This window comes from Lygodium microphyllum, chromosome 16 (genome assembly GCF_053477565.2).
Source record: "Lygodium microphyllum isolate KBCC chromosome 16, Lygodium_microphyllum_v1.1.10, whole genome shotgun sequence".
In the NCBI taxonomy this organism is placed as follows: Eukaryota; Viridiplantae; Streptophyta; class Polypodiopsida; order Schizaeales; family Lygodiaceae; genus Lygodium; species Lygodium microphyllum.
Genome location: NC_141150.1, coordinates 107,452,277 through 107,465,701, shown reverse-complemented (window position 1 = coordinate 107,465,701; position 13,425 = coordinate 107,452,277). Strand labels below are relative to the sequence as shown.

Below are 13,425 nucleotides of genomic sequence, written 5' to 3'. Positions count from 1 at the left end.
TTGAAAAAAATCAGTAAGAAATGCCACCCCATTCTCTATAAAGTGTTTGATTGGGAGAACAAGGGGTAGAGAGAGAGAGAGAGAGAGAGAGAGAGAAAGAGAGAGAGAGGGGTTTTCACAATGCCAAATTAAAATCAAAGATCCTCAAGTATATTTATAACCTATACCCAACCCTATACATACACACACAGACACACAAAAGAGAGAGAGAGAGAGAGAGAGAGAGAGAGAGAGGGGTTTACTTTCAGAATGCCAAAAATGAAATCAAACATCAAGACCCCAAGTCTATTTATAACCTATACCCAATGTAGGTGTCACATTGGAGACAAAACCCTCCTAATAGTGTAGGGCATGTTTACTTCAAAATAACTATGAAAGAATATCAACATTTAACTTAAAATTACAACAACTAATAAAACCCATCATGAATGTGATTTAGAAAGAAGATTGGAAGTTTCTCAAACATCAAACAAACCAAGTGGACCACAAATGCTTGGCATTTAACTTTTCTCCCTTGCTTATTGCAAATGTATTATGCCATTGGGTTGAATGATTTATTTCATGTGTAATGGTTTATATTGTACAATAGAACCACCACACAAGGTTCACATTTCTTGAACAAATAGCTATACGTCATTATTTTTTTCCATGATTAGAAAGTAATACAAGCCATAGAAAAAAGATACTCCCTCACCAAGGCTCAACTAGGACATTTTCCAAAGGTCCCTTACATTAGTAAGGACTATGTTATATCATTGATAGGATATATCACATGCATCCATTGGATCTTGCATACAATGATATAATCATAAACTAGAAGCGTTATCGACACAAGGAACAACTAGCCCAACCTTAGGTGAATTTGTACTCCATTTCTAGTTGTATTGAGCATTGGAAAGGTAGGTTTATTACCATCATACATCATCAACTAATTGGCTACACTCTAATTCAAGTGAAGGTTTCAACTCTCATCTACATTCTTAGGTGAGAAGTGTGATATTTTCTCATACAAAAGTTAAGGTTCCATGCATTAGATTATTGCATGAAAACTTGGCTGATTCAATTGACTAGTCTCTTTTCTATGCATGAAAACAAAATGACCGCTAGGGCTATTGCCTAAAATGCATTTATAGGCATTGATAAATGTAGACATGATCAATGGAAGGCAAGGAATGCATTAGAACATAGCTGCAAAGTTACAAATGTCAAAGCTCCAAGTGTCCTTGTAAATCTTAGAGTAGTGGATGAATACCAAGATCCCCTCTCTGGGAGTAAATGAAGACCTACAAGACACATGTGATGAAGCATTGGAAGCAAAGCAAGGGCCTTCACAAATATATATGCAGCATCAATCAACTCTATCTTTTCTCCATGATATTCTACTGAACGTAATGATGAGTGAGTCGCATCAGCAACTCAACCAAACTACGATGGCAAGGTGTCACCGCACTCTATACCACCCCTATGATACAATTGATGTCCAATAATTGGTTGAGGGTGTTTTTTCCTTGCCCCTACAATCTTATGAGTTTCTATTTCATGGCCTGGGGAGTCATGCTTGAGATATAAAGCTCGACATCATGCTAGAAAGTGTCAATAATGGCCTAGAAGTTGTTTGAGGCTCCTCTCGAATTTTTTATTCTTTCCAATGTGCTTGGTACAATTCCCATGGTCTTGAAATTAACTAATTGAACTCGCATTCTATGGGAGATGAGATAGAATAACAAACAGTAGTGATGAGTATCTTAGTTATAAAAGACTATCCAAAAATATTTGTAGCTTTTGCAGAAGCTCTAGGATTAGAAATACTTCAAGCAACTTCTTGAGGACAAGATGGATTTCAATATGGAGGGATGTAACAAACCTTTTGTATATCAATTATTACCAAGACATATGGGATCAATGATTCCAAATTAATTAGATGCGCATGATCAAAGAAACAAACTATGAACTGGTGAACCTATCTAACGAAGCTCTCCGGAAGTAAAATTTGGTGAGACTTAAAATTTAGAAGATTACTACTTTTGGAAGTTGCTCAAATGGAAATTTTGTTCATCCTAAAGGCTCTGAAATTTTGCAAGGAACAATTTTTTATTCAATAGCTATCTCAAATTCTTAACCATTTTTTAGACTAGAATGTTTGAAAGCTTCTTTCTCCAAAAAAGTAATATGTAACATCTAGAATATAACGTGTCATTTTGAAAACACAAGTGTCTCTACACTTATCATTTTCAACAAACACTCATCATTTGTAACCTCTACTTTTCACTTTTGAACATCCAAGCCCCACACCTAGATATTAAAGTCTCTCTCTTCATTTGAAATAAGCTCTCATATTGAAATTTCAACCATATGATTTATACTCTCCTATATATCTCTCATCCAAGAAGCACTTTCTACTTAGCTTAATCTAATCCAAGCACTAAAGAAAAAAATTATCTTGCTGCTCAAAGTTTGCAAAATTTAGGGTTTCAAAACCCTAATTTTCATAATTGTAGCAAATTAATCCTTTTGTATATGGTTCAAGCACTTAGTGCTTGTGGTTTTGTTTCAATAAATTCCTATAAAGGAGAAGAGACCAGTTCCCCTCTCATCATGGTATTAACTTCTATATATACATATATATATATATATATGTATGTATGTATGTATGTATGTATGTATGTATGTATTCTAATTTTCATGGTGATAATTGATGGAGTTGGTTAAGTTCAATATATTATCATTCTCACATTCTTCACAATGCTTGCAAAGATCAAGAAAATAGTCAAAGATCAATCGCAAACTTTGTAAATGGATCCTTATACGAATCAAACCATCAACATATAAAACAAAGAGTATACAAATACTAACCTTCAACTGATAGTAGAGGTTAAGAGTCATGATCTAATCTCCTAAAAATCCATGTTGAAGGAAAAATGAGTCAATCCATTGATACTAGGCCCCACAAGCCTCCTTTAGGCTATAGAAAGTCATTTGTAAGTAATAGACATGACCCTCTTTCTCCGATACACTGAAACCTAGATATTGATCAAGCAATGTAGGGCTCTGTGACAATATTATGTGAGTACACAAACAAAAGCAATGAGCACACACACACACACACACACAGAATGAAAGAGAAACCATGTTGATCTGAAAAAGGGATACATACAAGGGAGAAGCCACATGTGGATACTATCCATATTAGTGAAGGCAAAATGCCACTAGGCTACCATCTAATATACAACTCTAGGCATAATAAAGACACAAAGGTAAGGAATTTATCAAACCAAAAATAGATGCAAAATTGACAATGTCAAATATCCAAATATCCCTGTCTAGGGTTTTCACATGCGATGATGGCGTTCAATTAGTACAATCCAATACTAGTACGGTACTAATTGGAAACTTAGAGATTCAAATCAAAGTAAGTATAAAAGAGAGTTTGAACAAGAGTCAAGACCCAAGAGTATAGTATGAATAATGAAATCAACAATTTTATTATGAACCAAATATGCAATCTCATACAAAAAGCATACAAAATTGAATTGAGATAAAAGCCATCATCCGTGGCTCAATCCGATTTGAGACATATGATTACTCTAAGTACTCATATCACTCTCAACATTGAAGATAGAAGCATCCTCGTCATCGCTTAAGAATCCACACCCTCCTCAACAATTTGAGTATATCCTCATGGGCCGAACTAGTAGTACTTCTTAAGCCACTCCCAGATCTCGTATAGCATCTAAGGGCCCCATGAGCATCGGGCAGCTGATGTGGATGCCGAAGTGAACGCTCCATCACTACTAGCATGAGGACAAATAACAACACGAGCACAACATGCACAAGTGTGAGAAACCAATCGGTCTATCTCCTCTAGCTCCAAATAAAGCTCCCTAGATACTTGTTGCTCCTCCAAGTCTCTGTCGTTGCGAGTTACACTTTTTTTAAGTGTACTAACGGAGAGCTTAAGTAAATCCACATTCGCATATACATTTAAAGGATAAAAAACCCAAATTAAAAAAATGAAAAATCTCTAAATATATTTCATACTTTATGAATAAAGTTATAAACTAAAAAGTATAAAAATTAGATATACGATACTTGTCTTGATATGAGCATCTCATGCATATTATGTAGCATGCATAAATTGGAGCGACAATAAAGTAGTTACTTCAATTGTCGCGTACTAAGCTTATTATGAATTTTGATGTGCACAAGGAAATAGACAAACCAATTCCTCTCGCATACACTTGACAAATAATTGTAAACCATGTGAAAAGAAAATAAGTTAAAACTTCAAACTTACAAGTTGTAACTAGAATTAAATGAAAAAAAAAAGAGAATGGGTAAGGCCACTCTTTGAAGGTGGGATGATTGGTAACCAAATGACTCCTACCAAAAAAGGGGCTTCACCAACGATTCTTGCTTCCAACAAATGATAAATGCAAAAGTGGTGTTCCTTTGATTGCTTTAATTGATGAGCTCTTAGAGGAAGGCACCATGGTACTCTTTTGCCAAAGCCCTTGAAAGAAAGGCATCGTGATCAGCAAGACATTGACATTCATAAAGAGAGAGGATTTTTTTTAAGTCAGGATGCAAGAGTGCTGCAAACCCCTATATGGGTTGCTTTCATCCCATCTTTTCTTCGTCAAAAAGAGAATATCATCTCTTTTAAGGATGGTATCTATTATATCACTACAATAGGTATAAGAGGATATAGATTTAGAGGAAAATTTACAGGTGAAAATTGAAAAGAAAGAGAGTAAGACAATGTAAATTATTAATCTAAAACTCTAAAAGAATATAAAAATATTTTTAAAAAAATAAAAAGAATATCATAAAAAAGAGACCTCCCTATCCAAGATGATCAATGATTGTATCTTCTCCATCGCATCTGTCACAAGATGATAGCGGAGGCCAATAGTAGCCCTCTCCATATCTGTCATGCGAAAGACCTTGTAGATGGGAGTAACGACAATCACACATCCATCCAAAATTTGCCCTTTAAGCAAAGCTTTCAAATAGCCTTTACTTCCACTTGGCTTGATATGAACTCCCCTTCAAGCCACTCCTAGAACTCATCTGACAAGACTGTTTTTTGTAGCTTATTGCGAACGTCATAAAGACGCTTGAGGAGAAGCCACATGGCTAAAAACTGAGTCTTTGAAGGCTTCTTCAACTTCAAGTCTAAGTATGATCAATAAATCGTAATAACTCGGACATTAAAGTTTACAAAGCCAATAATTGTGCAAGCATTGTTGACAATCCTCGCCACCCACTCTAACTTACATATATCTTCCATAAGAAAATCTAGACAATGTGTAACACATAGTGTTCATACTATAGACAAAACCTCAATCTCAAGCTTTCACCTTGTAGATGCACAATTCGAGGCATTGTCCATGATAACTTGCACCACATTTGACGGCCCAACCTACAAAAATACACATAATGAAGTTAGAATAAATTTGGGAGGTTAAAAGAAAAAAAATTACAAAATAATGCATTTAAAAGCATTACCTCAATGATGGCTTGACGTATGTACCAATACATGGACAAGCCCGCATTCTTCCTTTCCCTTATGCCCATATCCACCACTCATTGAAAGTATATGCCAAGCGTGTAAGAGACGAGGATGTTGTGATCCCCCTTTTTTTGCCATCACTCCATCCATCAGGTGAGATAAAGGATCCATACTTTGCCCAACCAACATTCATAAGCTCAAGGAACTTGTAAATCCTCTCTCTCTCCTCATCAAGTTTCTTGGTACTATACATGTCATTGTATATAATACTATACCATCCATTGCATGAACCGACGGCAACAATGGCTTTCACCATCCGCTTCCATCGATCCACTTTAAGAATATGGAAAAAATGATTTACGGTACATGCAATCTCTATTTCCGCTTGCCTTTGCCTCTCCTTGAGAAAGGAGAGAGAATCAAAAACTTGCCACGTTGCTTTGGTAAGAGCGGCTTGTCTCTTGGGCATAGGTTGCACCACTCGAATGGCTTTTTCTAGAGACCCTCTAATGGGGAAAACTGAGATGATTGGAGAGGGATATTCTTCCACATTTGAGAGCTCATGACCAAGGGAAACTACCTCCTCACTTGCCCTTGAAAGGCCTTTGCACCACTTCAATGGCAAGTATTTCTAATGATAATCTTCATAGACATCGTCGAGAATCAAGACCAAGGTAAAAATTAGGGGCGAATTTTAGTCCAAATGCTAATTTTTTAAAGGTTTCTTGGTCACCAAGCTAAATCTTTAAGCTTGAAAACTCAAATAATAGCCCATACATACAAAAATGTACATATTTTGGCCTATAATTTGCCCAAGTATAGCTACAAATACGGTTTTCTCGTAACATTTACTCAATTTTCTAAACTCTTCACCATTGATCAGCCAAACATTCACCCACCTACCTACAAACTAGAAATCATAAAAATCCCTTAATTTCGACCCAGACTGAGCCATGGTATAGCCTTCCCTCCTAAATTGCAAAGTTGGATGAGAAGGCGAGTGACCAATGAGATTTGGAACTTGGGGCAATACTTGCATTGCCACTTGTGCAAGTGTTGGATTTCTCCTTCACTCATGAGATTTTTATTTTTTTTTCAAATTTTGAAATTTGAGTGGTGGCCCATGGGAGCGGATGGCTGCATTGTGCCATTGTGTGTATATGAGAGAGAGAGATGGATGAATCATGAGAGAGAGAAGGAGAGAGTTTTTAAACTTGTTAGTTTAATCTTTAAACTTTTCTATTGAGTCTTTGTGTGTGAGAAAGAAAAGATAGAGAGAAATGAATAGAAAAGAGAGAGAGAATAGAGAAGAGAGAGAGGAGGAAAAGAAAGAAAAGAAGAAAAGAAAACGCAGATGAAAAGGAGGAAAAACGGTCACAAAAGTGACCATTGGCATACAGGAGGCATGGGTGCAGTCAGGGGGGGATCAGGCCGGACAGGTCCGCCAGACGGGACTGCTGGACATGTCGGACAGGACTAGACGGGTCAGACAAGTTGACCTGTCCACAGACATGGACAACCCTGCCTCTGTTTGACTCAGACTAGCTCACAAACAGGAGATGGCCAGCAGAATAACATGAATGCTAACAGGTCTATTCAGTGTTAGGAACCAAAGTCTGCTGCCAGTATAGTTGCCCAAAGGTCAAGTGATCTTGCCAAGTTGTTTCTTTGACCTGTGCAGAAGCTCCCCTGCTGCAATTCAACTTACCTGCAGCTCTTGTGCCTTTATCTCCTGTGGTACTCATGCTGCAATAGCTGCCTTGCTGTATTTAAGCAGCAGTTCATGTCTGCATCGTCAGGCTGCGTTCTGTGCATTCCATGGATGTGAGTTTCAATTATTAGCACATCATTTGGCTTTGTCCACAAGTCTCACTCAATTCAGTGCAAAGGTGCTAGTCTGCTCCACATTGGTCTCTCAAGCCATTCCAACAATCTATAAAAGCAAATACCCAACCTAGGCTCTTCTTCTGAAACTTCATTTTCAGTTTGACATGTTCAAGTTGTATTTAGCTGATCTTTATGGAAGACATTATCCTGCATCAACATGCATCTGCCTCCCCTTCTTTTATAGGATAAGAACCCCTGAAACCTCCAAAATTAAAGAGCCTGGCCAATGCTACTCCCAAGTCCAAATCCAACCTATCCAGAATCTGCTCTCCCAGATCCAAAGCTGCCACTCATGAAGCTCCTGCCAAGTGGTATTCTGATCCAGCAACATGTCTTCCCTCTCAGTCCAAATGATAAGCTGTTGGTCAATCTCCTGGCATTGGGAGACCTTGCATAGGCAATTGCAGAGGCTCTGCCACCACTACTGATTATGAAGAAGCATGAAGAGGCAAGACCAGTAGGGGCTATGGTGAAAACTCAAAACATGGACGGGCTGATAGTCCTGAAACCTCTCTTGAAGTAAAAGATTCCAATATGAACCCTCTAGGTACTAGCCTGCCCAGGAAAGCCTAACCAACACAATGATGCCCATACCTCCCTATAAGTTGTACCAAATGATCGTCTGCAAGCTATGTTGTCTCAGAAGCACCTTGTGAAACACCCCCCTAGGATACAACCTGCACACAAGACACGAAACAGACCATATTCACAATGAAAGAGACCAGACATCAAACTCACCAGAGGCAAACCAAAGCGGCATAGATGTGCCATGGTCAATGCAATAGTTTAAAAACACCGGCAACAACCAATGTACCAGGCTCATGCTGACCACCAAGGCTCTTGATGCAAATTCAACATTGCTTTTACAATCCAGATATAAAGGTGGGCATTAATATGACATCAAGAACTTCAAGTCCTACATGTGACTTGACCTAGATTCGATTGAAGAAACTGGACACACCTTCAAATCCAACCTCTAAGGTCAATTAGTAGGAAAGATGCAGGCCTACCCTAGAAAACAAGCACTTGAATCACTTGAAAAAATATCGGCACTAAATTTAAGATATGATCCTAAAGTCGTGGGGCACCAATGATAGCTCCTGCATGTCTCCCAAGATCTTTTGGAATGCTACGAGAAGGGATTAACTCCAGAAAGTGAAGGAAAAGATCCAAACAGCTCAACCTCATTGGAGCATTTTTCCTCCACCTAATCTTGAGTGCCTGCAGCAAATCCTGCATATGGAAGGGTGAAACCAACAACAAGATGGCATGAGATTGATGAAGTCTCCTTCCCAGCCAAAAACGTTGCTAACACTCAGTAAACGAACTCCATTCTCCCAACTTCCACTTTTAAAAAAGTGGATTAGGCACAGATGGGCCTATAGCCCATGATCAGGGGAAAAAGGCTCTTTGGAGGACCTCCATCCAAAGGTTGGCCTACGAGACTCTCCAGCAGAGATACTTCCCTAAGTCATTCTCAAGTGTTCATCTCCTGTTTGTGAGCCTCAACCAAAGTTAGAAAGGAAATCTGGAACTCTGACATTCTCTATTTGTCAGTCCTTTTCTTGTGGCAGCAGCCTTCATCATAGGCGCATGTAGTTGAGATTAGAATTTCCTAGTCCTGCACAGATTAGTCCTTGGTCTTCTAAATTCTGCCTCAGTCTTTTGCAGGCAGTCCGCGTGGCTCTTCTACTACAGCGACATGTTTCCTGCATTGCATGGATGCTGACGGAAATCTCCAGGGCCAGACAGGACATTTAGTGGGAAATTGACCAGGGTGCCCACTTTTCATGATCAGTCGGCCAGCTTCTGATGTATTACTACAGTCAGGCATTTCGATGCTGCAGGTCGGCCAGCTGCTGCCCCTTTCGGCTATTTATAGCCCCATCCTATCACTGCTCCAGCATTGCATTCAGCCTGACCTCCACTCTTTGCTGTTGCAGTCAGTCATTCTAGCCATCATCGCTTTCTCATCTCTCCTTGGTCAGATTTCTTCCTCGTGCCTTCTGCAGTTCTGCCGCCCTCACTGACATGGCCAGACCACAGACGTAGGGCTGTTATCTCAGATTTCCTTTTGCATTTGTTCAGATATGGATTCTGTTTTCTGCATCATCATGTGCATTGTTCTTCCATTCACGTGGTATCATTCGCCAAGTGCTTTGCATAGAGAGTAATCTATCTGCTATGTTTTCTACACAACTACTGCATTCTCCTCCTTTCAAACCATTCATGCTCAACAGAATGGAGACTGAAACTGGTGGATCAGTGGTGGCTATCTTCATCAAAAGCAGCTTCTTTTTTGTAGATTTCGAAAGATTCAAGATGTCTAACTGCTATGCCTTTTAGGATCGTGCGGATTGGGATCTCAATCGAGACCATGAGGACCACTGTAAAACAACCGATGAGATAGTGAGGGTCAACACAAAGACCATCAAAATTGGGATGATCATATCAAAGACCATCATGATCGGGAGGATCTCAAGAATCAATCCAAAGACTGATGTGATCATTATGCAAATGAGATGTGGACAGTGGCCGGACTCCCTTTCATACCCCATCCATTCATGTTTTGGTCCCCCCGTCTTCCAAGACATCTCACGTTGTCTCACTCTCACAGCACTCCAAGTGCCAGTGCCCACCCTTTCCAATCTATCATGATCGGGAGGATCTCAAGGATCGATCCAAAGACCGATGTGATCATTACACAAATGAGATGTGGACCGTGGTCGGCAGACTTCCTCCCATACCCCATCCATTCATGTTTTGATTTTCCCTCGTCTTCTAAGACATCTCACAATTGTTTCACTATCACGGCACCGCAAGTGCAAGTGCCCAATCTTGTGCCTCGCCAAAAGTTGGATAGAAACAATAACACCGTCTAGTCATGCAAGATCGAAGCAATCCTTTACACGTTTGACCCATAAGATTTCATTACAATCCCTCATCCCCAACCTACTGCAGATCCCCGTTCAGGTTCTTCCACAAATTCACAGCCTATGGGATAGGCTCAACTCTCATGCCCATTCCATCCTTTTATTGAATTGCAATGACTCTATTCTTGTGCAAATTTGATACATTTGTGACGGTGTCGAGATCTAGAACACTGTAAGCCGTAGCTTATTTGGGGCAAATGTCTCCTAAAGAGTAATGAATGTGTGCGAAGATAAGCTCAAGCCATTGTTTGTATATGAAAGGATAGCAGTTGATTAGGACCTTTATTTAGACAGCTAATTAAACAGAGCATTATACGATGCACAAGAAGTATATAATGCTCTTCTAGACCAGTTATCATCCCTCTATCATGTTAAGTTTACTCATCGAATGACCCTCGACATGAGGCTACGACAGCTACCTGACGCGCAGATTCCCCCACCATGAGAGATGACATCAATATGATAGAGAAGATTCTCCTTGGGAAGATTATTCAGTCAGAAAATATGGCTGTGACACTCTTGTCACATATTCCATCACCAAAATGTGGTGTCTTGTACACCAATCTTCTCAGTTGGCAGGCAGAGTTAGTCCCGATGATTTCAAAGTAGGATATGCATCACAAGGGGACAGGTTCAAGAGGAGCAAGCACAATTAGTCGTGCTTTTTTAGGACAAAATAAGAAGAAGAAAAGGAAGAAAATCAAATCGGAATCATTTTCAAACTCTGAATCATCTCTAAGAATGGTTACATCAAAGGGTTCCAAAACAAACTTTGCTGCCGAAAATATGAAAGTGACATTTAAACCCTACACAACAAAGTAGATCTTTAAGTATACAACCTAACTTTTAGAAATGAACATGGTAAAGTCAAAAATCTAAGCAAAAGCATATATTCACAAACTTGGGTGATGAAGCTTCAAAATCTCGAAGTCCAAATAGACCCAAGAATTGGTTCATAAAAACTCTAGGCACCTTTTACATATACCCTGTAAAATACAAGAATTGTAACAATGCAGATAACAAGAAATACTGAGCTTCTGTACAGTAACATTACATCCCATGACACAAGTTGCACAAAGAGTGTACAAATGTACATTCCACATCATTTTGAAGGTGGTGCTCCAACAATCACAACCATGTAAATGAATAAGCCAATAATGACACCAAATCCAGCCAAGGTAAACTTTGGATCCGTCCAAACTCCAAGAGTTGATCGTTCCGTCCTCTTCAATGGATCAACTTCTTCTGAGAGAGGGAAGTCCCGGCTCTCTGGGCTGCGAGTCACATACTTTTCCATGTCCAACATGGAAAACAGAGACTTCTTTTTCTTCTTCTGTTTATAACTGGACCAAGCCTTATCCCAATCAACTGCTTGCTTTTCCTCTGTCATTAGCACCCATATAACTTATACATTCACATGTAAGCACTACCGGCACCTTGAAATTATACTCTCCAAGTTATTCATTGAAGCCTTCCAAATTGTTTGAAGAATACCAAATTTCATGAAATTAGGTGTACCTTTATTATTTTCTGAGCCATTTTCAGGTCCACCACTTCCTTTAGCAAAGCAAGAAAACCCTTCTCTCAAGCGTGTAGAGCCACCCCCACCTCTACCATGAACAAGGAGACTAGTCTGAAAGAAGCCAAAATGAAATGAAATTCTCCTTCTCGGAAACCAAATTGAACACATCAACACTAGTCTGAAAGCTGGCACAAGTCTGAAAGAGACCAATATGATTTCCAAGGGATCAAAATGACCATCAAGTCTATGCCTAAGTTTAGGGAAAAGAACAATCCCTCTCTTTGAAAGGCCAAAAATTTAAAATCAAGAGTGGTCTAAACAAGGAAAAGATGGAAACATCTCCTGCTTTCACTATAGTTCATGTGCTGAAATGAATCAAGCATACACAACCCAACCCGGCAATTGAAAAAGAATCAAACTCACATACCTACATGCAAGTCCCCTGCGATTGATTCGTTAAGCCTTAGGCTAACGTGCCAATTTAGCATTCCTAACCACCTAGAGCCATGGGTGAAGCCTCTCTCTCTCTCTCTCTCTCTCTCTCTCTCTCTCTCTCTCTCTCTCTCAATCAATCAATCAATCAATCAACATCAAAGAGGCCAAATTAAAGACTTGCAGAGGCCAAAATCAAAATCAAAATCAAGAATAACCTTAAAAGGCCAAAGTGAAAATCTCTCTCTCTCTCTCTCTCTCTCTCTCTCTCTCTCTCTCTCTCTCTCAAAACCCATCAGAGAGGCTAAATTAGAGATCAATTTCTGTCTATCAGAGGCCTAGAATCAAACTCAAAGAGGCCGAAGTGAACATCAATCGATCTGTGAGGGCGCGCGCGCGCGCGAGAGAGAGAGAGAGAGAGAGAGAGTACCTTAAAAGGGTAGACGGAACCGAAGTGAGAGGAAGCCAAGTCGAAGCTGATAATGGCGGGCATGCTGAGAAAAGGAAACGCTGCAGGAGGATCCTTTACACAAATAGATTCCGCATGCTACATAGCCTATCGTGGGTGTTCGTGTGGAGACCTGCGCTTTCCCTTATTTAGGCGTGTGACCGGATGCGTCCTGCATGCGAACGGGGGCTGTCACCAGGGGCTTTTGCTTATTTTCCGTTCCAGGAAACTCTCATGTCTCGATGAAATTGGTGCCCGGATTAAATAGCCTTCATTCTTTCATCGTCCTGAGTTATCGCCACCTATCAATGTCTTTAAATTAACAACTAGGTTGACAGGTGCAGCTAAGTAAAGGAGTATAAAGTTCCATATGTAATTCTTGCATGTTTGTTATGTAGCAATTTTACTCATGGTATTTAGACATGTGACGTGTTTTAAATTGAAGTATGTTTGTAGATAAGATTTAGCGTTGTTTAAATACATGGAGAATGTCGAAAGGAGAATATGTATACTTATATAGTTCGAGTCAATGATCATGAGTTTATATATTTACATTTTTTTTCTATGTTAAATGAGGTCAAAAAAGAATACTTTTTGCATCTTGTTGGGTATCCCTATAGGTTGTTGTACCTTGTCACACGATTGCATTTTTCTTACGTGATGGCCTGCTCAAAATTCCTAGCCTTATTTA

General features: G+C 39.4%; 1 protein-coding gene across 3 annotated transcripts; it reads right to left on the bottom strand.

Annotated features, from left to right (window-relative positions):
* Window positions 1-3,770: 3,770 nt before the first annotated feature.
* On the bottom strand, window positions 3,771-12,971 carry LOC148023212 (2,3-bisphosphoglycerate-independent phosphoglycerate mutase). Of its 3 annotated transcripts, XM_087696212.1 has the most exons (4): window positions 12,717-12,970; window positions 11,851-11,965; window positions 5,361-5,422; window positions 3,771-3,788 (listed from the first exon to the last, which is right to left on the bottom strand). In XM_087696212.1, the coding sequence occupies exons 1-4, from the start codon at window positions 12,777-12,779 to the stop codon at window positions 3,786-3,788; spliced, it is 243 nt and encodes an 80-aa protein (XP_087552338.1). In that variant the 5' UTR covers window positions 12,780-12,970; the 3' UTR covers window positions 3,771-3,785. The 3 variants fall into 3 exon arrangements, with proteins under 3 accessions (XP_087552338.1, XP_087552336.1, XP_087552335.1); XM_087696210.1 differs by lacking the exon at window positions 3,771-3,788 and having other exon boundaries at window positions 4,698-5,422; window positions 12,717-12,971; XM_087696209.1 differs by lacking the exons at window positions 3,771-3,788; window positions 5,361-5,422 and adding an exon at window positions 11,209-11,715 and having other exon boundaries at window positions 12,717-12,948.
* Between the last annotated feature and the right edge of the window lie 454 nt (window positions 12,972-13,425).

Bases quoted from the DNA above. Each gene is read 5' to 3' on its own strand.
- LOC148023212 (XM_087696209.1), bottom strand. From the start codon at position 12,779: ATGCCCGCCATTATCAGCTTCGACTTGGCTTCCTCTCACTTCGGTTCC. The intron at 11,966-12,716 runs GTACTCTCTCTC...GGCTTCTTTCAG, and splicing joins GTTCCGTCTACCCTTTTAAG to ACTAGTCTCCTTGTTCATGG. The intron at 11,716-11,850 runs GTACACCTAATT...TGCTAATGACAG, and splicing joins TGGCTCAGAAAATAATAAAG to AGGAAAAGCAAGCAGTTGAT.